The sequence below is a fragment of the Coregonus lavaretus genome (genome assembly GCF_964263955.1).
Source record: "Coregonus lavaretus genome assembly, chromosome: 2".
NCBI lineage: Eukaryota > Metazoa > Chordata > Actinopteri > Salmoniformes > Salmonidae > Coregonus > Coregonus lavaretus.
Genome location: NC_139989.1, coordinates 82316628 through 82342853, shown reverse-complemented (window position 1 = coordinate 82342853; position 26226 = coordinate 82316628). Strand labels below are relative to the sequence as shown.

At 40.6% G+C, this 26226-nt stretch overlaps 1 protein-coding gene and 1 pseudogene across 2 annotated transcripts in view; one reads left to right on the top strand and one right to left on the bottom strand.

The window, feature by feature from the left end:
• The window catches only part of LOC311140884 (NLR family CARD domain-containing protein 3-like), a 475271-nt pseudogene that overhangs the window by 335065 nt on the left and 113980 nt on the right, over positions 1-26226 (top strand). The gene's annotated exons all lie outside the window — the stretch shown is intronic.
• LOC311099160 (NLR family CARD domain-containing protein 3-like) lies at positions 570-13612 on the bottom strand (the record flags this gene model as incomplete). Its single annotated transcript, XM_084139837.1, has 5 exons — positions 570-1105; positions 1545-1591; positions 11209-11382; positions 11681-13526; positions 13588-13612. The coding sequence occupies 5 exons, from the start codon at positions 13610-13612 to the stop codon at positions 570-572; spliced, it is 2628 nt and encodes an 875-aa protein (XP_083995963.1).

The window sequence follows — 26226 nt, the reverse complement described above, 5'->3', positions numbered from 1 at the left end:
GGATAGAAGGGATAGAAGCTGTTCTGGAACCTGGGATCCAGAAACTGCCTAGCAACCACTGGTCCTCACTAGACTGGTGCCCTGCATGTCTATTTGTTCATTGGAGTTTATCAGGTTTTGAAGTGATGTCTGTGTTTGTTGGACACTTGGTGCTGGAATGAGGTGTCTGTTTGTTCCCAATTCTATCAGAAATGATGGTCCTCATTTGAAGGTCCTGTGTCAAGGTCCTCACTATTATAGGAAGATGTGTGAGTGTGTGTCCAGTGTGTGTGTCCAGTGTGTGTTTGTGTGTGTCCAGTGTGTGTGTGTGTCCAGTGTGTGTTTGTGTTTGTGTGTCCAGTGTGTGTGTCCAATATGTGTGTGTCCAGTGTGTGTGTCCAGTGTGTATGTGTGTGTGTGTGTGTGTGTGTGTGTGTGTGTGTGTGTGTATCCAGCGTGTGTGTGTGTCCTGTGTGTGTCCAGTGTGTGTGAGTGTGTGTCCCCAGTGTGAGTGTGTGTGTGTGTGTGTGTGTCCAGTGTGTGTGTGTCCAGTGTTTGTGTGTGTGTCCTGTGTGTGTGTGTGTATGTGTTCAGTGTGTTAAAGTTACTGAGGAACCGCAAACAAAATGAACCCTAAACCCTGGATAGAGGGGCTCAGTGAATGTGGAGTGGAATGTGTTCAGGTGGGTCAGTGTGTCAGAGGAGACTCTGTAGAAGGACAGAGTGCCGGCTGGCCAGTCCAGATACACTCCTACTCTGTGGGAGCTGGAGGAGGGGACGTCTATGGTAGTGGACTTATTATTGTGACAGGCATAGTAACTGTTGTCAGAGCAGAGCAGACTCCAGGACTTGTCATTCCATCCAATCCAACAGTCATCACCCCATCCTCTCCTGCTGATTCCTTTATATGTCACTCCTATACCAGCCCCTCTCCCACTCCACTCTACCTCCCAGTAACAGCGCCCAGTCAGACCCTCTCTACACAGCACCTGTCCACAGCCCTCAAATCTCTCTGGGTGATCAGGATACGGCTGTTCCTCTCTCCTCCATGTCACCTTTCTGTTCTCCTCAGACAGAGAGAGGAATCTGTTTACTGTGTTTAGGTCCAGTGTGAGATCACAGACATCTGATGGATGAAACCAGACACAATATTAGAAATCATCATCATTCACATTAGAATGTTAACTCACTTTTCACTAATTCATTTAATGTAGATGTTTCTAGGTATCAAAAGGAGAAGTTAAGGGAACTTGAGATTTGTTCAATGATCATATGTTATACTGTATGGTAATATAAAACATACTTATTCCCATTAATTACACACACACACACACACACACATCCTGAACACACACATTTCTAAAGTCACACGAACACGCCACACACAGACACACACATTGTCAAAGCAACTCTTTGTAAAATTTGGTGTCCCTGGTTTGTGATTCTGTAGAACTACAGCTGATATTTAATATGACCAAGTAAGTAATGATGATGGTCTTTGACTTTGACTTCACTTGAATTAAGACGTATTCTTAGTCATATTCTTCACAGCAGTCAACACTCACATTTTCTAAGTCCAGGTTTCATTGTGTTCTCTCCACCATGTTCCACACTGTAGCGGTAAGCAGAAGAACAGACAGTCATTGAGGGATACACCTGAACACACACACACACACACACACACACACACACACACACACACACACACACACACACACACACACACACACACACACACACACACACACACACACACACACACACACACACACACACACACACACTTACACACAGACTTTATATAACTTAGTCCAAGTGGTGGTCAGAATGTTTGTCTTAACTAGCCTGATAACTCCAACATGTCTGATATGAACATTGACATAAACCCTCTACATACTTGAGTTTCTCCAGTCTGCAGTGTGGATCCTCCAGTCCAGCAGAGAGCAATCTGACTCCTGAGTCTCCTGGGTGATTGTAGCTCAGGTCCAGCTCTCTCAGGTGTGAGGGGTTTGACTTCAGAGCTGAGACCAGAGAAGCACAGCCTTCCTCTGTGACTAGACAGCCTGACAGCCTGCAAAGAGTCAAATCATATTAAAAACACACTGCTATTCTTTGGTGGTGAAAATAGTGGCAGTGTATTTTTTCAACATTTTCATTTATATCAGTGTCCTGAAACCTGCCATATCTATTCATAAATGAATGTATCATTATTAGAAAAAATCATAATATTGCTTGTAGAGAGAAACATGTATAGTACAAATATTTGAGTAGACTGACCAGAGCAGTTTAAAAAGCAGTATCAGTCAAAAGACAGACAGTGAAGTATCAGATTTAGATTGTATTGAGTATACAGTCCACACCATATCTATTTTGACAGTGAAGCTAACATTTTAAATGTGGCTGTACACTCCAGCATTTTGGATTTCAGATCAAATGTTTCATATGAGGTGACAGTATATAATGTCACCTTTTATTTGAGGATATTTTAATACATATCTGTTTCACCGTTTACATTTTAGTTATTTAGCAGACGGTCTTAGCCAGAGCGACTTACAGTTAGTGATTACATTTTTTTTTTTTATACTGGCCCCCCGTGGGAATCGAACCCACAACCCTGGCGTTGCAAACGCCATGCTCTATCAACTGAGCTATATCCCTGCCGGCCATTCCCTCCCCTACCCTGGGCCAATTGTGCGCCGCCCATGAGTCTCCCGGTCGCGGCCGGCTGCGACAGAGCCTGGAATCGAACCAGGATCTCTAGTGGCACAGTTAGCACTGCGATGCAGTGCCTTAGACCACTGCGCCACTCAGGAGTACAAAATTTAGAAATGAAAGCACTTTATGTATCTAGTCCCCCTATTTGCAGAAGTCATACGTATTTTGACCATTTCACTTATAGTCTATTAAAGAAGTCAATGGTTGAGGATTTGGTCCCAAACTCGTTGGTTGCATTTGCAGTTTGTTTTGGTTGTGTTTTGGGTTATGTTTTGTCCAATAGTAACTGAATGGTGGATGATGACTGGAGTAATTTTCTGTCTAAGTGAGTAGATAACATGTTTCTAAACACTACTAAATGAATCCTGATGATGCCATGATTAAGAAAAATCATGAATGAATCATGAACAATTATGAATGAGAAAGTTACAGAGGCTACAACAAAACATGCTAACCTCTCACCATTACCAATAACAGAGGGGGTATGATCCTTGTTCCTCCGTAACTTTCTCATTCATCATTATTCACGATTCATTCATGATTATTCATAATCATGGTAGCATCCACATGAATGTAGAAGTGTTCAGAAACATCTTCTATTCTTACTGACAATACAAGTGAAGTGACTCCAAAATGACAGGACATTATTCACCATTCAGTTTCTATTGGGAAAAACATAATCCAAAACACAACCAAGACAAACTGCAAATGGATTCAACAAGTTTGTAGAATCACAGGCTTGATATAATCACTGCAGGTAAGGAATATGGGACCAAATATTAAACTTATGACTACTTTAATACAATATAAGTGAATATGTCCAAATTATTAAGACTTTTTCAAATGGGAGAACTAGATACATAAAGTGATTTCATTTCTAAACAGTAACACAGATATGTATGAAAATACTCTCAAATAAAAGGTGACATTATATACTGTTGCCTAATATGAAACATTATATCTCAAATCCAAAATGCTGGAGCATAGCACCAAATGTAAAACTGTAAGCTTCACTGTCCAAACACATAGTGTGTGGACTATGTGTGCCTGGTAAACACATGTGGATCTGGTGAACAGTTATCACTTGTTGACCAACTACAGGAATACTGACCTCAGAGTCTCCAGTTTACAGTGGGGATTCCCCAGTCCAGCAGAGAGCAGCTTCACTCCTGAATCCTTCAGGTCATTGTTACTCAGATCCAGCTCTCTCAGGTGTGAGGGGTTTGACTTCAGAGCTGAGACCAGAGAAGCACAGCCTTCCTCTGTGACTAGACAGCCTGACAGCCTGCAAAGAGTCAAATCATATTAAAATCACACTGATATTATTTGGTGGTGGAAATAGTGGCAGTATATTTTTTCAACATTTTCAGATACATCAGTGTCCTGAAACCTGACATATATATTCATACATTAATGTATCATTATTAGAAATGATCAAATTATCAAAGTATTGCTTGTAGAGAGAAAAATGTATAGTACGAATATTTGAGTAGACTGACCAGAGCAGTTTAAAAAGCGGTATCAGTCAAAAGACAGACAGTGAGGTATCAGATTTAGATTGTCTTGAGTATACAGTCCACACCATATCTATTTTGACAGTGAAGCCAACATTTTAAATGTGGCTCTGTACTCCAGCATTTTGGATTTGAGATCAAATGTTTCATATGAGGTGACAGTATATAATGTCACCTTTTATTTGAAGGTATTTTAATACATATCTGTTTCACCGTTTAGAAATGAAAGCACTTTATGTATCTAGTCCCCCCATTTGAAGAAGTCATAAGTATTCTGACCAATTCACTTATAGTATATTAAAGTAGTCAAAAGTTTAGTATTTGGTCCCAAACTCGTTGGTTGCATTTGCAGTTTGTTTTGGTTGTGTTTTGGGTTATGTTTTGTCCAATAGTAACTGGATGGTTGATGATAACTGGAGTAATTTTCTGTCTAAGTGAGTAGATAACATGTTTCTAAACACTACTAAATTAATCCTGATGATGACATGATTAAGAAAAATCATGAATGAATCATGAATAATAATGAGTGAGAAAGTTACAGAGGTTACAACAAAACATGCTAACCTCTCACCATTACCAATAACAGAGGGGGTATGATCCTTGTTCCTCTGTAACTTTCTCATTCATCATCATTCACGATTCATTCATGATTATTCATAATCATGGTAGCATCCACATGAATGTAGAAGTGTTCAGAAACATCTTCTATTCTTACTGACAATACAAGTGACTCCAAAATGACAGGACATTATTCACCATTCAGTTTCTTTTGGGAAAAACATCATCCAAAACAAACTGCAAATGCATTCAACAAGTTTGTAGAATCACAAGCTTGATGTAATCACTGCAGGTATGGAATATTGGACCAAACACTTTTTTATGTATTTTTATTTTATTTAACTAGGCAAGTCAGTTAAGAACAAATTCTTATTTACAGTGACGGCCTACACCGGCCAAACCCGGATGACACTGGGCCAATTGTGCGCCGCCCTATGGGACTCCCAATCACGGCCGGTTGTGATACAGCCTGGAATCGAACCAGGGGGTCTGTAGTGACGCCTCAAGCACTGAGATGCAGTGCCTTAGACCACTGCGTCACTCGGGAGCCCAATAAACTTTCGACTAATTGAATTTGTCCAAATAATTACGACTTTTTCAAAAGGGAGAACTAGATACATTAAGTGCTTTCATTTCTAAACGGTAAAGAATATATATGTATGAATATCCTCAAATAAAAGGTGACATTATGTTCTGTCGCCTAATATGAAACATTCTATCTCAAATCCAAAATGCTGGAGCATAGCACCAAATGTAAAACTGTAAGCTTCACTGTCCAAACAAATATGGTGTGGACTATGTGTGCCTGGTAAACACATGTGGATCTGGTGAACAGTTATCACTTGTTGACCAACTACAGGAATACTGACCTCAGAGTCTCCAGTTTACAGTGGGGATTCCCCAGTCCAGCAGAGAGCAGCTTCACTCCTGAATCCTTCAGGTCATTGTTACTCAGATCCAGCTCTCTCAGGTGTGAGGGATTTGACTTCAGAGCTGAGACCAGAGAAGCACAGCCTTCCTCTGTGACTAGACAGCCTGACAGCCTGCAAAGAGTCAAATCATATTAAAACCGCACTGACATTCTTTGGTGGTGAAAATATATTTTTTCAACATTTTCAGATACATCAGAGTCCTGAAACCTGCCATATCTATTCATAAATGTATATATACAGTACCAGTCAAAAGTTTGAACACACCTACTCATTCAAGTTTTTGTTTAGCTTTTTTAAAACTATTTTTTACATTGTAGAATAATAGTGAAGACATCAAAACTATGAAATAACACATATGGAATCATGTAGTAACCAAAGAAGTGTTAAACAAATTTTCTATATTTAATTTTTTAGATTCTTCAAATAGCCACCCTTTGCCTTGATGACAGCTTTGCACACTCTTGGCATTCTCTCAACCAGCTTCATGAGGTAGTCACCTGGAATGCATTTCAATTAACAGGTGTGCCTTCTTAAAAGTTAATTTGTGGAATTTCTTTCCTTCTTAATGCGTTTGAGCCAATCAGTTGTGTTGTGACAAGGTAGGGGGGGGTGTACAGAAGATAGCCCTATTTGGTAAAAGACCAAGTCCATATTATGGCAAGAAAAGCTCAAATAAGCAAAGAGAAACGACAGTCCATCATTTCTTTAAGACATGACGGTCATTCAATAAGGAACATTTCAAGAACTTTTAAAGTTTCTTCAAGTGCAGTCGCAAAAAATATCAAGCACTATGATGAAACTGGCTCTCATGAGGACCGCCACTGGAATGGAAGACCCAAAGTTACCTCTGCTGCAGAGGATACGTTCATTAGAGTTACCAGCCTCAGAAATTGCAGCCCAAATAAATGCTTCAAAGAGTTCAAGTCAGAGACCCATCTCAACATCAATTCTTGGGCCGACTCTTTTCTCTGTGTATATCAATGACGTCGCTCTTGCTGCTGGTGACTCTCAGATCCACCTCTACGCAGACGACACCATTTTGTATACATCTGGCCCTTCATTGGACACTGTGTTAACAAACCTCCAAACGAGCTTCAATGCCATACAACACTCCTTCAGTAGCCTCCAACTGCTCTTAAACACTAGTAAAACTAAATGCATGCTCTTCAATCGAACGCTGCTTGCACCCGCCCACCCGACTAGAATCACTACTCTCGACGGGTCTGACCTAGAGTATGTGGACAACTACAAATACCTAGGTGTCTGGTTAGACTGTAAACTCTCCTTCCAGACTCACATTAAGAATCTCCAATCCAAAGTTAAATCTAGAATCGGTTTCCTATTTCGCAAAACAAAGCCTCCATCACTCATGCTGCCAAACATGCCCTCGTAAAACTGACTATCATACCGATTCTTGACTTTGGCGATGTCATTTACAAAATAGCCTCCAACACTCTAATCAGCAAATTGGATGTAGTCTATCACAGTGCCATCCGTTTTGTCTCCAAAGCCCCATATACTACCCACCACTGTGACCTGTACGCTCTTGTTGGCTGGTCCTCACTACATATTTGTCGCCAAACCCACTGGCTCCAGGCCATCTATAAATCACTGCTAGGCAAATCCCCGCCTTATCTTAGCTCATTGGTCACCATAGCAACACCCACCCGTAGTCTGCGCTCCAGCAGGTATATCTCACTGGTCATCCCCAAAGCCAACACCTCCTTTGGCCGCCATTCCTTCCAGTTCTCTGCTGCCAATGACTGGAACAAATTGCAATAATCTCTGAAGCTGGAGACACTTATCTCCCTCACTAACTTTAAGCATCAGTTGTCAGAGCACCTTACTGATCACTGCACCTGTACACAGCCCATCTGAAATTAGCCCGCCCAACTACCTCATCCCTATATTGTTATTTATTTTGCTCATTTGTACCCCAGTATCTCTATTTGCACATCATCTCTTGCACATCTATCATTCCAGTGTTAATACTAATTGTAATTATTTTGCACTATAGCCTATTTATTGCCTTACCTCCATAACTTGCTACATTTGCACACACTGTATATATATTTATTTCTGTTATATTTTTGACTTTGTTTTGTTTTACCCCATATGTAACTCTGTGTTGTTGTTTTTATCGCACTGCTTTGCTTTATCTTGGCCAGGTAGCAGTTGTAAATGAGAACCTGTTCTCAACTGGTTTACCTGGTTAAATAAAGGTGAAATAAAAATAAATAAAAATAAAATCAACTGTTCAGAGGGTGTGAATCAGGCCTTCGTGGTCGAATTGCTGCAAAGAAACCACTACTAAAGGACACTAATAATAAGAAGAGACCTGCTTGGGCCAAGAATCACGAGCAATGGACAATACACCGGTGGAAATTTGTCCTTTGGCCTGGAGTGCAAATGTTAGATTTTTGGTTCCAACCGCCGTGTCTTTGTGAGAAGCGGTGTGGGTGAACGGATGATCTCGGCATGTGTAGTTCCCACCGTAAAGCATGGGGGAGGAGGTGTTATGGTGTGGGGGTGCTTTGCTGGTGACACTGTTTGTGATTTATTTAGAATTCAAGGCCCACTTAACAAGCATGGCTACCACAGCATTCTGCAGCGATACGCCATCCCATCTGGTTTGGGCTTAGTGGGACTATCATTTGTTTTTCAACAGGACAATGACCCAACACACTTCCAGACTGTGTAAGGAGAGGGATTGAGTGCTGCATCAGATGACCTGGTCTCCATAATCACCCGACCTCAACCCAATTGAGATGGTTTGTGATGAGTCGGACGGCAGAGTGAAGGAAAAGCAGCCAACAAGTGCTCAGCATATGTGGGAAGCATTCCAGGTGAAGCTGGTTGAGAGAATGCCAAGAGTGTGCAAAGCTGTCATCAAGGTAAAGGATGGCTATTTTAAGAATTTCAAATATAAAATATATTTTCATTTGTTTAACACTTTTTTGGTTACTACATTATTCCATATTTGTTATTTCATAGTTTTAATGTCTTCACTATTATTCTACAATGTAAAAAACAGTAAAAATAAAGAAAAACCCTTGAATGAGTAGGTGTGTCCAAACTTTTGACTGGTACTGTATATAAAGTGGGGAAAAAAAGTATTTAGTCAGCCACCAATTGTGCATGTTCTCCCACTTAAAAAGATGAGAGAGCCCTGTAATTTTCATCATAGGTACACGTCAACTATGACAGACAAATTGAGAATTTTTTTCTCCAGAAAATCACATTGTAGGATTTTTTATGAATTTATTTGCAAATTATGGTGGAAAATAAGTATTTGGTCAATAACAAAAGTTTCTCAATACTTTGTTATATACCCTTTGTTGGCAATGACACAGGTCAAACGTTTTCTGTAAGTCTTCACAAGATTTTCACACACTGTTGCTGGCATTTTGGCCAATTCCTCCATGCAGATCTCCTCTAGAGCAGTGATGTTTTGGGGCTGTCGCTGGGCAACACAGACTTTCAACTCCCTCCAAAGATTTTCTATGGGGTTGAGATCTGGAGACTGGCTAGGCCACTCCAGGACCTTGAAATGCTTCTTACGAAGCCACTCCTTTGTTGCCCGGGCGGTGTGTTTGGGATCATTGTCCCGCTGAAAGACCCAGCCACGTTTCATCTTCAATGCCCTTGCTGATGGAAGGAGGTTTTCACTCAAAATCTCACGATACATGGCCCCTTTCATTCTTTCCTTTACACGGATCAGTCATCCTGGTCCCTTTGCAAAAAAACAGCCCCCAAGCATGATGTTTCCACCCCCATGCTTCACAGTAGGTATGGTGTTCTTTGGTTGCAACTCAGCATTCTTTGTCCTCCAAACACGACGAGTTGAGTTTTTACCAAAAAGTTATATTTTGGTTTCATCTGACCATATGACATTCTCCCAATCCTCTTCTGGATCATCCAAATGCACTCTAGCAAACTTCAGACGGGCCTGGACATGTACTGGCTTAAGCAGGGGGACACATCTGGCACTGCAGGATTTGAGTCCCTGGTGGCGTAGTGTATTACTGATGGTAGGCTTTGTTACTTTGGTCCCAGCTCTCTGCAGGTCATTCACTAGGTCCCCCCGTGTGGTTCTGGGATTTTTGCTCACCGTTCTTGTGATCATTTTGACCCCACGGGGTGAGATCTTGCGTCGAGCCCCAGATCGAGGGAGATTATCAGTGGTCTTGTATGTCTTCCATTTCCTAATAATTGCTCCCACAGTTGATTTCTTCAAACCAAGCTGCTTACCTATTGCAGATTCAGTCTTCCCAGCCTGGTGCAGGTCTACCATTTTGTTTCTGGTGTCCTTTGACAGCTCTTTGGTCTTGGCCATAGTGGAGTTTGGAGTGTGACTGTTTGAGGTTGTGGACAGGTGTCTTTTATACTGATAACAAGTTCAAACAGGTGCCATTAATACAGGTAACGAGTGGAGGACAGAGGAGCCTCTTAAAGAAGAAGTTACAGGTTTGTGAGAGCCAGAAATCTTGCTTGTTTGTAGGTGATCAAATACTTATTTTCCACCATAATTTGCAAATAAATTCATAAAAAATCCTACAATGTGATTTTCTGGATTTTTTTTCTCTCAATTTGTCTGTCATAGTTGACGTGTACCTATGATGAAAATTACAGGCCTCTCTCATCTTTTTAAGTGGGAGAACTTGCACAATTGGTGGCTGACTAAATATTTTTTTCCCCCACTGTACATGAATTAATGTATCATTATTAACAGTAGATAACATGTTTCTAAACACTACTAAATTAATCCTTGTGTGTGTGTGTGTGTGTGTGTGTCTGTGTGTGTGTGTCCAGTGTGTCCAGTGTGTGTGTGTGTGTGTGTGTGTGTGTGTGTGTGTGTGTGTGTCCGTGTCCAGTGAGTGTGTGTGTCCAATGAGTGTGTGTTCATTGAGTGATACAGGAATACTGACCTCAGAGTCTCCAGTTTACAGTGGGGATTCCCCAGTCCAGCAGAGAGTAGCTTCACTCCTGAATCCTTCAGGTCATTGTTACTCAGATCCAGCTCTCTCAGGTGTGAGGGATTTGACTTCAGAGCTGAGACCAGAGAAGCACAGCCTTCCTCTGTGACTAGACAGCCTGACAGCCTGCAAAGAGTCAAATCATATTAAAACCACACTACTATCCTTTGGTGTGGAGTAATTGTCTTTCTGTGAGTAGATAACATGTTTCTAAACACTACTGAATGAATCCTAATGATGCCATGATTGAGAAAGATCATGAATGAATCATGAATAATAATGAGTGAGAAAGTTACAGAGGCTACAACAAAACATGCTAACCTCTCACCAATAACAATTATTAACATCAAATAAAAGGTGACATTCTATAATGAAACATTCAATCTGAAATCCAAAATGCTGGAGCATAGCACAAAATTTAAAACAGTAAGCTTCACTGTCCAAACACATATGGTGTGGACTATGTGTGCCTGGTAAACGCATGTGGATCTTGTGAACAGTTATCACTTGTTGACCAACTACAGGAATACTGACCTCAGAGTCTCCAGTTTACAGTTGGGATTCCCCAGTCCAGCAGAGAGCAGCTTCACTCCTGAATCCTTCAGGTCATTGTTACTCAGATCCAGCTCTCTCAGGTGTGAGGGGTTTGACTTCAGAGCTGAGACCAGAGACGCACAGCCTTCCTTTGTGAGTCCACAGAATGACAGCCTGACAGAGAGATCATCATGATTTCACAAACACACTGTTAATTTAACACCAGTAGTGTAGAAGGACAATGGCAGATGCATTTGGTTTATTCTCTTAAACAACATATAGATTCGTCTTCCGTCTCCTAGAATTGCATGGTCATATTGTTATACAAATGTGAACACCAATGCACTGATTCAGTAAGTTATTCAATATAATATAATATAATATATTATATACATATTATAATATATATTTTTCTCTAAACTGAATATTTCTTCCTGATGATTAGTACTTAAATGTCATTTTATGTACTCACAGAGCAGCTCTGGAGGCTTTGACCACTGGCAGCAGCCTCAGAAGACCTTCCTCTGATCTGGAGTATTTCTTCAGGTCAAACACTTCCAGCTCCTTTTCTGAAGTCAGCAACACAAAGACCAGAGCTGACCAATGTGCAGGTGACAGTTCTTCTTCTGAGAGACTTCCTGAGCTCAGGTAGCTTTGAACTTCCTCCACTAGAGAATGGTCATTCAGTTCATTAAGACAGTGGAACAGATTGATGCACCTCTCTGGAGAGGGATTCTTCCTGATCTTCTCCTTGATGTACTTGACTGTTTCTTCATGGCTCTGTGAGCTGCTTCTTGTCTTTGTCAGTAGACCTCGTAAGTGCTTCTGATTGGACTCCAGTGAGAGGCCCAGAAGGAAGCGGAGGAAAAGGTCCAGGTTTCCCGTCTCACTTTGTAAGGCTTTATCCACAGCACTCTTGTAGACAGTAACTTTACGCTTGTGTCTGATCCTCACAGAAAAGTTCCTGGACGTTGATTGCTGTTCCGCCATTAGATTCTCATTGTTGTTGATGAATGAGAGGAACACATATACTGCAGCCAGAAACTCCTGAATGCTCAGATGCACGAAGCAGTACACCTTTTCCTGGTACAGCCCACATTCCTCTTTAAAGAGCTGTGTGCACAATCCTGAGTACACTGAGGCTTCATTGACATCAATGCCAGCCTCTTTTAGGTCTTCTTCATAGAAAATCAGATTGCCATTCATAAGCTGTTGAAAAGCCAGTTTTCCCAGTGACAGAATGCTCTCTTTATTCCAGTGTGGACCTGTCTCTTCTTTCCAAAGATACTTTTCATTCTTCTGTTTGGTAAGAAACACCACAAGGTGTGAGTACATCTCAGTCAGAGTCTTGGGCATCTCTTCTGTCTTGTCTGTACTCAACATGTGTTCAAGGACTATTGCAGAAATCCAACAGAAGACTGGAATGTGGCACATGATGTGGAGGCTCCTTGATGTCTTTATGTGTGAGATGATTCTGCTGGCCAGGTCCTCATCACTGAATCTCTTCCTGAAGTACTCCTCCTTCTGTGGGTCATTGAACCCTCGTACCTCTGTCACCTGGTCAACACACCCTGAAGGGATCTTATTGGCTGCTGCAGGTCGGGTAGTTATCCAGAGGAGAGCAGAGGGAAGCAGATTTCCCTTGATGAGATTTGTCAGCAGAACATCCACTGAGGTTGACTTTGTGACGTCACAACATATCTTGTTCTTCTGGAAGTCTAGGGGCAGTCGGCACTCATCCAGACCATCAAAGATGAACAGAACTTTGTACTTGTCGTAGTTGGAGATTCTTGATTCTCTGGTTTCGATTGAGAAGTGATTGAGAAGTTCAATGAAAGTGTGTTTTTCACCTTTCATCAAATTCAGCTCCCGAAAAGGGAATGAAAATACAAATTGGACATCCTGATTTGCTTTTCCATCAGCCCAGTCCAGAATGAACTTCTGCACAGAGACTGTTTTTCCAATGCCAGCGACTCCCTTTGTCAGCACAGTTCTGATAAGTTTGTCTTGTCCAGTTAATGGTTTGAAGATGTCGTTACATTTGATTGCAGTCTCTGGTCTTGCTTGTTTCCTGGTTGCTGTCTCAATCTGTCTCAGCTCATGTTCATTATTGACCTCTCCTGTTCCACCCTCTGTGATGTAGAGCTCTGTGTAGATCTTATTGAGAAGTGTTGGCTTTCCTTGTTTAGCGATCCCCTCAAATACACATTGAAACTTCTTCTTTAGATTAGATTTGAGTTCACGTTGGCAAATCACAGCAAGCTCATCTGAATGAAGAAATAACACAGAGGATATTAATATTGCGTATGTTTTAATGCCTACAGTATTCTAGGACTGTTATAAAGTTTTTAATAAAAATAATTTGTTCTCTTAACTTACTGTATAAATTTGTAAATGTTTTCATAATGCATTACAGACTGGATTATATTATTATTGGTATTCTCTCTCTCTCTCTCTCTCTCTCTCTCTCTCTCTCTCTCTCTCTCTCTCTCTCTCTCTCTCTCTCTCTCTCTCTCTCTCTCTCTCTCTCTCTCTCTCTCTCTCTCTCTCTCTCTCTCTCTCTCTCTCCTCTTCTCTCTCCTCTTCTCTCTGTCTAAATTAATCAACACAACACATCCCTGCTGCTACTTGATGAGGTCACTAGGTGTTGTGTTAAGGCTGCTACAATATCATTTAGTTACACAGCTACTTTAGCTACAGCTTTTAAATGTTCGTTATAAAACAGCATTCAACATGAGGAAGACAGCTCTTACTTTTCTCCAGTGTGTCAGCAAGCTCCTTCTGGTTCATTTTCCTCAGGACGTGCAGTGTGATCTTCTGAGCCCCCTCTCTGGCACTGCTCTCCTGCTTCTCATCTTCAGCGTCCACCACTTCCTTATCCTGCTTCTGACTCTCAAAGCCTTCTAGACTATATATGAGGAGTACCAGTACTGAGTCAATGTCCAGGAGTACCAGGTAGTTGAGGTAATAACTACACTATATACAAGGAGTACCAGTATTGAGTCAATGTCCAGGGGTACCAGGTAGTTGAGGTAATAACTAGACTATATACAAGGAGTACCAGTACTGAGTCAATGTCCAGGGGTACCAGGTAGTTGAGGTAATAACTAGACTATATACAAGGAGTACCAGTACTGAGTCAATGTGCAGGGGTACCAGGTAGTTGAGGTAATAACTAGACTATATACAAGGAGTACCAGTACCGAGTCAATGTGCAGGGGTACAAGGTAGTTGAGGTAATAACTAGACTATATACAAGGAGTACCAGTACTGAGTCAATGTGCAGGGGTACCAGGTAGTTGAGGTAATAACTAGACTATATACAAGGAGTACCAGTACCGAGTCAATGTGCAGGGGTACCAGGTAGTTGAGGTAATAACTAGACTATATACAAGGAGTACCAGTACCGAGTCAATGTGCAGGGGTACCAGGTAGTTGAGGTAGTTGAGGTAATATGTACATGTAGGTAGGGGTAAAAGTGACTAGGCAATCAGGACAGAGATTACATCTCCTCATCCAGGGAGTGCACACACACACACACACACACACACACACACACACACACACACACACACACACACACACACACACACACACACACACACACACACAGGGAGGGAATGTTGTGTTTGTTTAATATTGTTTCAGGACTATGAAAATGGAAAAAAGGATTAGCCTATGGATTATGAAAACAACAAAAAGAAATGGGAAAATGGGAGAGGAGAAATGACTAGAGACAGTGTTGTTTAACTCACTGACCATGACCCATGAGTTCTTCTTACCTTTGTTCAGCAGAAAATTCTCCCTCTCTAAACACTATAGGTTGACCCATAGACCAGTCACTCTTCATGGACACACAGCTGGGTACAGGGGAGGCTGGTCTCTCCTGCTTGATTGGGCTTCAACACAACAGAGACAAACATTACATCTCTCATCTACTCTGAGCTCAGATGGGGAAACAAGAGTTTCATTCCAAAACGCTATATATCCATTTTCAGAAATGTTAGTTAATTAGCTTCTATTGTTTAAAGAAATGATCAAATAAATGGTTTTGTTTTCTCACTTGCTAATCATGGCAGGGGGTTGTTCAATGACAGACATGTGTTTGTTTAAAATCGATCAATTAATGGCTTAATTTTAGAGAGACAAATGTTTTTTTTGCAAAATGCTATATATCTGCCTCACTCTCAGAGAAATAAGTAGTACTAATAGATTTTACACAGTTAAATGTAACAAATAACTACATTTTAAATAAAGAACTGTACAAATGATACACTTGTGACATCAATATTTAAATATATTTAAAAAATAATAATAAATACAGTAATATGAGATCTGTATGTAAAACATTTACATTTTATTTTTTAGTCATTTAGTCATTTAACATTTAGCAGATGTTTTTTATTCAGGGTCCGGTTTTCCAAAAGCATTACAAGGCCAACTTCATCATTAGAATCTTCGTAGGAGCATTGTTAAATCTCTGAGCTGTTTCCCAAAACCATCGTTATTAACGTTGCACTTGAAAACGCTCATATTCTAACACCTGCCTCAGACCACTTGTAGAACAGCCAAGTGCGTCGTTAGATGCTTTTTTGCCCTCCCGCGTCACTTTATACACAGAAGATCTCTGCTAAACATAGAATCACATGGTTTATCCGTCTCTTTGTGACCGCAGATAAATTCAGAACAAAGTTGACTACAAATACAAAGTTGCCAATGTCTTTGCAATTGATTCAAACAAGGGAAGTACACAAATTTGCTTCAAATGAAAACAGAGATGACTGCATTAAAATATAAACAGTAGGCTATAGACCTATTTCAATCATATTGAAATATATTCAATGTTCAATATATTTAGTTTTATTTTGCTACTTGTAGGCTACTGTCTGTAATTTGTCTCAATATATTTAATGATGTGTAGCCTAACATGTGCGCAATGATGTGCCAAGTCTGTGATTTAGTGTATTTTTATTGGATAAGCATTAGAATAAACTACCTCAATATTTGCAGCCGTAGGTAGTAATATCTTTCTAGAAGCTGATCCATGGTCAGTATTGTGAAATAATTATAATGTTAAGGAAAGATTTGAATGGAGAAAACTGATCCGAGAGCAGCGCTCCCCTTCTTTCGATCCCATCAGTATCGATACATGCTCCACCGGACGTGATACCTTGTCGTGCTGCTGATCCAGTTTCTACTGGTCTGCCTGCGGATCTGGAACTCTGACCTGTTCACCGGACGTGCGACCTTGTCCCGAACCTGCTGTTTCGACCCTCTCTCTCTCTCTCTCTCTCCCTCTCCTTCTCTCTCTCTACAACACCTGCTGTCTTGACCTCTGAATGCTCGGCTATGAAAAGCCAACTGACATTTACTCCTGAGGTGCTAATGTGTTGCACCCTCAATAACCACAGTGATTATTATTTGACCCTGCTGGTCATCTATGAACATTTGAAAATCTTGAAGAACGATCTGTACTTAATGGCCATATCCTCTTATAATCTCCCCCCAGCACAGCCAGAAGAGGACTGGCCACCCCTCAGAGCCTGGTTCCTCTCTAGGTTTCTTCCTAGGTTCCTGCCTTTCTAGGGAGTTTTTCCTAGCCACCGTGCTTCTACATCTGCATTGCTTGCTCTTTGGGGTTTTAGACTGGGTTTCTATATAAGCACTTGGTGACAACTGCTGATGTAAAAAATGTCTTCTGGGAATACATATGAAGCAGACCAGGCCAGGGTTTGGGGTTTGAGAAGTCAATGAGAGGTAAAAATCACTTCCTTAGTTGTTCATTTTGAAAATGTTCTGTCTTAAGTAGTTAAACAAACGGACACATTTTTATGTTAGTCAAAAACAACTTTTTATCGAAGGAGTGCCTTTGATTTGACATCCAGCACATGTGCAGTTCGGCACAAGACGACCATTAGACTCAATGACGTATTTCTGCGCATGAGCTTCAAATCAAATCAAATTGTATTTCTCACATGCGCCGAATACAACAGTGGTACACTTTACCGTGAAATGCTTACTTACGAGCCCTTTCCCAACAATGCAGAGTTAAAAAGTCACAAAAATTCACTAAATAAAAAAAGGAAATAGTAACATAATAAAATAACAATAATGAGGCTATAAGGAGTACCAGTACTGAGTCAATGTGCAGGGTACCAGGTAGTTGAGGTAATAACTAGACTATATACAAGGAGTACCAGTACTGAGTCAATGTGCAGGGGTACCAGGTAGTTGAGGTAATAACTAGACTATATATAAGGAGTACCAGTACTGAGTCAATGTGCAGGGGTACCAGGTAGTTGAGGTAATAACTAGACTATATACAAGGAGTACCAGTACTGAGTCAATGTCCAGGGGTACCAGGTAGTTGAGGTAATAACTAGACTATATACAAGGTGTACCAGTACTGAGTCAATGTGCAGGGGTACCAGGTAGTTGAGGTAATAACTAGACTATATATAAGGAGTACCAGTACTGAGTCAATGTGCAGCGTACCAGGTAGTTGAGGTAATAACTAGACTATATACAAGGAGTACCAGTACTGAGTCAATGTGCAGGGGTACCAGGTAGTTGAGGTAATAACTAGACTATATACAAGGTGTACCAGTACTGAGTCAATGTGCAGGGGTACCAGGTAGTTGAGGTAATAACTAGACTATATATGAGGAGTACCAGTACTGAGTCAATGTGCAGGGTACCAGGTAGTTGAGGTAATAACTAGACTATATACAAGGAGTACCAGTACTGAGTCAATGTGCAGGGTACCAGGTAGTTGAGGTAATAACTAGACTATATACAAGGAGTACCAGTACTGAGTCAATGTGCAGGGGTACCAGGAAGTTGAGGTAATAACTAGACTATATACAAGGAGTACCAGTACTGAGTCAATGTGCAGGGGTACCAGGTAGTTGAGGTAATAACTAGACTATATACAAGGAGTACCAGTACTGAGTCAATGTGCAGGGGTACCAGGTAGTTGAGGTAATAACTAGACTATATACAAGGAATACCAGTACTGAGTCAATGTGCAGGGGTACCAGGTAGTTGATGTAATAACTAGACTATATACAAGGAGTACCAGTACTGAGTCAATGTGCAGGGTACCAGGTAGTTGAGGTAATAACTAGACTATATACAAGGAGTACCAGTACTGAGTCAATGTGCAGGGGTACCAGATAGTTGAGGTAATAACTAGACTATATACAAGGAGTACCAGTACTGAGTCAATGTGCAGGGGTACCAGGTAGTTGAGGTAATAACTAGACTATATACAAGGAGTACCAGTACTGAGTCAATGTGCAGGGGTACCAGGTAGTTGAGGTAATAACTAGACTATATACAAGGAGTACCAGTACTGAATCAATGTCCAGGGGTACCAGGTAGTTGAGGTAATAACTAGACTATATACAAGGAGTACCAGTACTGAGTCAATGTGCAGGGGTACAAGGTAGTTGAGGTGATAACTAGACTATATACAAGGAGTACCAGTACTGAGTCAATGTGCAGGGGTACCAGGTAGTTGATGTAATAACTAGACTAAATACAAGGAGTACCAGTATTGAGTCAATGTGCAGGGTACCAGGTAGTTGAGGTAATAACTAGACTATATACAAGGAGTACCAGTACTGAGTCAATGTGCAGGGGTACCAGGAAGTTGAGGTAATAACTAGACTATATACAAGGAGTACCAGTACTGAGTCAATGTGCAGGGGTACCAGGTAGTTGAGGTAATAACTAGACTATATACAAGGAGTACCAGTACTGAGTCAATGTGCAGGGTACCAGGTAGTTGAGGTAATAACTAGACTATATACCAGGAGTACCAGTACTGAGTCAATGTGCAGGGTACCAGGTAGTTGAGGTAATAACTAGACTATATACAAGGAGTACCAGTACTGAGTCAATGTGCAGGGGTACCAGGAAGTTGAGGTAATAACTAGACTATATCCAAGGAGTACCAGTACTTAGTCAATGTGCAGGGTACCAGGTAGTTGATGTAATAACTAGACTATATACAAGGAGTACCAGTACCGAGTCAATGTCCAGGGGTACCAGGTAGTTGAGGTAATAACTAGAATATATACAAGGAGTACCAGTACTGAATCAATGTGCAGGGTACCAGGTAGTTGAGGTAATAACTAGACTATATACAAGGAGTACCAGTACTGAGTCAATGTGCAGGGGTACCAGGTAGTTGATGTAATAACTAGACTTTATACAAGGAGTACCAGTACTGAGTCAATGTGCAGGGGTACCAGGTAGTTGATGTAATAACTAGACTATATACAAGGAGTACCAGTACTGAGTCAATGTGCAGGGTACCAGGTAGTTGAGGTAATAACTAGACTATATATAAGGAGTACCAGTACTGAGTCAATGTGCAGGGTACCAGGTAGTTGAGGTAATAACTAGACTATATACAAGGAGTACCAGTACTGAGTCAATGTGCAGGGGTACCAGGTAGTTGAGGTAATAACTAGACTATATACAAGGAGTACCAGTACTGAGTCAATGTGCAGGGGTACCAGGTAGTTGAGGTAATAACTAGACTATATACAAGGACTACCAGTACTGAGTCAATGTGCAGGGGTACCAGGTAGTTGATGTAATAACTAAACTATTTACAAGGAGTACCAGTACTGAGTCAATGTGCAGGGTACCAGGTAGTTGAGGTAATAACTAGACTATATACAAGGAGTACCAGTACTGAGTCAATGTGCAGGGGTACCAGATAGTTGAGGTAATAACTAGACTATATACAAGGAGTACCAGTACTGAGTCAATGTGCAGGGGTACCAGGTAGTTGAGGTAATAACTAGACTATATACAAGGAGTACCAGTACTGAGTCAATGTGCAGGGGTACCAGGTAGTTGAGGTAATAACTAGACTATATACAAGGAGTACCAGTACTGAGTCAATGTCCAGGGGTACCAGGTAATTGAGGTAATAACTAGACTATATACAAGGAGTACCAGTACTGAGTCAATGTGCAGGGGTACAAGGTAGTTGAGGTAATAACTAGACTATATACAAGGAGTACCAGTACTGAGTCAATGTGCACGGTTACCAGGTAGTTGATGTAATAACTAGACTATATAGAAGGAGTACCAGTATTGAGTCAATGTGCAGGGTACCAGGTAGTTGAGGTAATAACTAGACTATATACAAGGAGTACCAGTACTGAGTCAATGTGCAGGGGTACCAGGAAGTTGAGGTAATAACTAGACTATATACAAGGAGTACCAGTACTGAGTCAATGTGCAGGGGTACCAGGAAGTTGAGGTAATAACTAGACTATATACAAGGAGTACCAGTACTGAGTCAATGTGCAGGGGTACCAGGTAGTTGAGGTAATAACTAGACTATATACAAGGAGTACCAGTACTGAGTCAATGTGCAGGGTACCAGGTAGTTGAGGTAATAACTAGACTATATACCAGGAGTACCAGTACTGAGTCAATGTGCAGGGTACCAGGTAGTTGATGTAATAACTAGACTATATACAAGGAGTACCAGTACTGAGTCAACGTGCAGGGTACCAGGTAGTTGAGGTAGTAATGAGCCTATAAGGAGTACCAGTACTGAGTCAATGTGCAGGGGTACCAGGTAGTTGAGGTAATAACTAGACTATATACAAGGAGTACCAGTACTGAGTCAATGTGCAGGGGTACCAGGTAGTTGAGGTAATAACTAGACTATATACAAGGAGTACCAGTACTGAGTCAATGTGCAGGGGTACCAGGTAGTTGATGTAATAACTAGACTATATACAAGGAGTACCAGTACTGAGTCAATGTGCAGGGGTACCAGGTAGTTGATGTAATAACTAGACTATATACAAGGAGTACCAGTACTGAGTCAATGTGCAGGGTACCAGGTAGTTGAGGTAATAACTAGACTATATACTAGGAGTACCAGTACTGAGTCAATGTGCAGGGTACCAGGTAGTTGAGGTAATAACTAGACTATATACAAGGAGTACCAGTACTGAGTCAATTTGCAGGGTACCAGGTAATTGAGGTAATACCTAGACTATATACAAGGAGTACCAGTACTGAGTCAATGTGCAGGGTACCAGGTAGTTGAGGTAATAACTAGACTATATACAAGGAGTACCAGTACTGAGTCAATGTGCAGGGGTACCAGGTAGTTGAGGTAATAACTAGACTATATATAAGGAGTACCAGTACTGAGTCAATGTGCAGGGGTACCAGGTAGTTGATGTAATAACTAGACTATATATAAGGAGTACCAGTACTGAGTCAATGTGCAGGGGTACCAGGTAGTTGAGGTAATAACTAGACTATATACAAGGAGTACCAGTACTGAGTCAATGTGCAGGGGTACCAGGTAGTTGATGTAATAACTAGACTATATATAAGGAGTACCAGTACTGAGTCAATGTGCAGGGGTACCAGGTAGTTGAGGTAATAACTAGACTATATACAAGGAGTACCAGTACTGAGTCAATGTGCAGGGTACCAGGTAGTTGATGTAATAACTAGACTATATACAAGGAGTACCAGTACTGAGTCAACGTGCAGGGGTACCAGGTAGTTGAGGTAATAACTAGACTATATACAAGGAGTACCAGTACTGAGTCAATGTGCAGGGGTACCAGGTAGTTGATGTAATAACTAGACTATATACAAGGAGTACCAGTACTGAGTGAATGTGCAGGGGTACCAGGTAGTTGAGGTAATAACTAGACTATATACAAGGAGTACCAGTACTGAGTCAATATGCAGGGTACCAGGTAGTTGAGGTAATAACTAGACTATATACAAGGAGTAACAGTACTGAGTCAATGTGCAGGGGTACCAGGTAGTTGATGTAATAACTAGACTATATACAAGGAGTACCAGTACTGAGTCAATGTGCAGGGTACCAGGTAGTTGATGTAATAACTAGACTATATACAAGGAGTACCAGTACTGAGTCAACGTGCAGGGGTACCAGGTAGTTGAGGTAATAACTAGACTATATACAAGGAGTACCAGTACTGAGTCAATGTGCAGGGGTACCAGGTAGTTGATGTAATAACTAGACTATATACAAGGAGTACCAGTACTGAGGGAATGTGCAGGGGTACCAGGTAGTTGAGGTAATAACTAGACTATATACAAGGAGTAACAGTACTGAGTCAATGTGCAGGGGTACCAGGTAGTTGATGTAATAACTAGACTATATACAAGGAGTACCAGTACTGAGTCAATGTGCAGGGGTACCAGGTAGTTGATGTAATAACTAGACTATATACAAGGAGTACCAGTACTGAGTCAATGTGCAGGGGTACAAGGTAGTTGAGGTAATAACTATACTATATACAAGGAGTACCAGTACTGAGTCAATGTGCAGGGTACCAGGAAGTTGAGGTAATAACTAGACTATATACAAGGAGTACCAGTACTGAGTCAATGTGCAGGGTACCAGGTAGTTGAGGTAATAACTAGACTATATACAAGGAGTACCAGTACTGAGTCAATATGCAGGGTACCAGGTAGTTGAGGTAATAACTAGACTATATATAAGGAGTACCAGTACTGAGTCAATGTGCAGGGGTACCAGGTAGTTGAGGTTATAACTAGACTATATACAAGGAGTACCAGTACTGAGTCAATGTGCAGGGTACCAGGTAGTTGAGGTAATAACTAGACTATATACAAGGAGTACCAGTACTGAGTCAATGTCCAGGGGTACCAGGTAGTTGAGGTAATTTAGGAAATATGTACATGTAGGTAGGGGTAAAAGTGACTAGGCAATCAGGATAGAGATTACATCTCCTCATCCAGGGAGTGCACACACACACACACACACACACACACACACACACACACACACACACACACAGGGAATGTTGTGTTTGTTTAATATTGTTTCAGGACTATGAAAATGGAAAAAATATTTAGCATATGGATTATGAAAACAACAAAAAGAATTGGTAAAATGGGAGAGGAGAAATGACTAGAGACAGTGTTGTTTAACTCACTGACCATGACCCATGAGTTCTTCTTACCTTTGTTCAGTAGAAAAGTCTCCCTCTCTAAAGTTTAGAGGTATATCCATAGACCGGTCACTCTTCATGGACACCCAGCTGGGTACAGGGGAGGCTGGTCTCTCCTGCTTGATTGGGCTTCAACACAACAGAGACAAACATTACGTATCTTATCTACTCTGAGCTCAGATGGGGAAACATATGAAGAGTTTGATTCTAAAACGCAATTTTCAGAAATGTTGGTAAATTAGCTTTTATTCTTTAAAGAAATTATGAAAGAGATTGGTGTGTTTTTTCACTATCTAATCATGGCATGGGGTTGTTCAATGACAGACATGTATTTGTTTAAAATCCATCACTTGATGGTTTCATTTCAGAGACAAATAATGTGTTTCTTTTGTAAAATGCTATATATCTGCCTCACTCTCAGAGAAATCAGAAGTATTGCTAGGTTTTACACAGTAATAAATGTAACAAATAACTACATTTGTAATAAAGAACTGTACACATGTACAACATTCAATACAGTAATATGAGATCTGCATGTAAAACATTTACATTTGACATTTTAGTCATTTAGCAGATGTTCTTATCCAGGACTGGTTTCCCAAAAGCATCTTAAGGCTAAGTTCATCGTTAGAATCTTCCTAGGAGCATCATAGATGCTTTTTTGCCCTCCCGCATGACTTTATACACAGAAGATCTCCAGTAAACATAGAATCACATGGTTTATCGGTCTCTTTGTGACCGCAGATAAATTCAGAACAAAGTTGAGTACAAATACAAAGTTGCCAATGTCTTTGCAATTGATTCAAACAAGGGACCTATACAAATTTGTTTCAAATGAAAACCGAGATGACTGCACTAAAATATAAACAGTAGGCTATAGGCCTATTTCAATCATATTGGAATATATTCAATGTTCAATTAATTGAGTTTTATTTTGCTACTTGTAGACTTCGGTCTGTAATTTGTCTCAATATATTTCATGATGTGTAGCCTAACATGTGAACAATGATGTGCCAAATCTGTGATTTAGAATAAGGCGCCTCAATATTTGCAGCCGTAGGTGGTAATTACTCTCTAGGAGCTGATCCGTCATCAGTATTGGGAAATAATTATAATTATAAGGAACGATTTGAATGGAGAAAGCTGATCTGAGAGCAGCGCTCCCCTTCTTTCGATCCTATCAGTATCGATACATGCTCCACCGGACGTGATACCTTGTCATTCTGCTGATCCAGTTTCTGCTATGGAACTCTGACTTGTTCACCGGACGTGCGACCTTGTCCCGAACCTGCTGTCTCGACCTCTGAATGCTCGGCTATGAAAAGCCAACTGACATTTACTCCTGAGGTGCTGACCTGTTGCACCCTCTATAACAACTGTGATTATTATTTGACCCTGTTGGTCATCTATGAACATTTGAAAATCTTGAAGAACGATCTGGCCTTAATGGCCATATCCTCTTATAATCTCCCCCCAGCACAGCCAGAAGAGGACTGGGAACCCCTCAGAGCCTGGTTCCTGCCTTTCTAGGGAGTTTTTCCTAGCCACCGTGCTTCTACATCTGCATTGCTTGCTCTTTGGGGTTTTAGACTGGGTTTCTATATAAGCACTTTGTGACAACTGCTGATGTAAAAAAATTATTCTGGGAACGCATATGAAGCAGACCAGGCCAGGGTTTAGGGTTTGAGAAGTCAATGAGAGGTAAAAATGACTTCCTTAGTTGTTAATTTTGAAAATGTTCTGTCTTAAGTAGTTTAACAAACTGACAAATTTTCATGTTAGTCATAAACAACTTTATATCGAAGGTGTGCCTTTGATTTGACGGCCTGCACATGTGCAGTTCAACACAAGATGACCATTAGACCCAATGACGTATTTCTGCGCATGAGCTTCAAATCAAATCAAATTGTATTTTTCACATGCGCCGAATACAACAGTGGTACACTTTACCGTGAAATGCTTACTTAAGAGCCCTTTCCCAACAATGCAGAGTTAAAAAGTAACAAGAATTAGCTAAATAAAAAAGGAAATAGTAACATAATAAAATTTCAATAATGATCATTATAAAATAACAATAAGGGGTACCAGGTAGTTGAGGTAATATGTACATGTACGTAGGGGTAAAAGTGACTAGGCAATCAGGATAGAGATTACATCTCCTCATCTGGGGAGTGCACACACACTCACTGACAGACACACACACACAGGGAGGGAATGTTGTGTTAGTTAAATATTGTTTCAGGACTATGAAAATGGAAAAAAGATTTAGCCTATGGATTATGAAAACAACAAAAAGAAATGGGAAAATGGGAGTGGAGAAATGACTAGAGACAGTGTTGTTTAACTCACTGACCATGACCCATGAGTTCTTCTTACCGTTGTTCAGTAGAAAAGGCTCCCTCCCAAAACGCTATATATCCATTTTCAGAAATGTTGGTAAATTAGCTTTTATAGTTTAAAGAAATTATGAAAGAGATTGGTGTGTTTTTTCACTATCTAATCATGGTATGGGGTTGTTCAATGACAGACATGTATTTGTTTAAAATCTATCACTTGATGGTTTCATTTCAGAGAGACAAATAATCATGTTTTTTTTGCACAATGCTATATATCTGCCTCACTCTCAGAGAAATAAGTGCCTCACTCTCAGAGAAATAAGTAGTATTGCTAGGTTTTAGACAGTAATAATATATATCTGCCTCACTCTCAGAGAAATAAGTAGTATTGCTAGGTTTTAGACAGTAATAATATATATCTGCCTCACTCTCAGAGAAATAGGTAGTACTGCTAAGTTTTACAAAGTCAAATGTGACCGATCAGCTCAATTTTATGTAGCAAAATTTGAAATTTGTGTTTTTTACATTGGATAAAAGTAGTGACTCAGCTAGAAAAATATATATCATACACTACAGTTGAGGAACAATGGGAAAGTAATTCTGCTTTGAAAGATGATAAACTTGTAACCTCACTTTTGAGAAAATGGCCTTTGAATGTTTTGGTTCACCTACTGGAG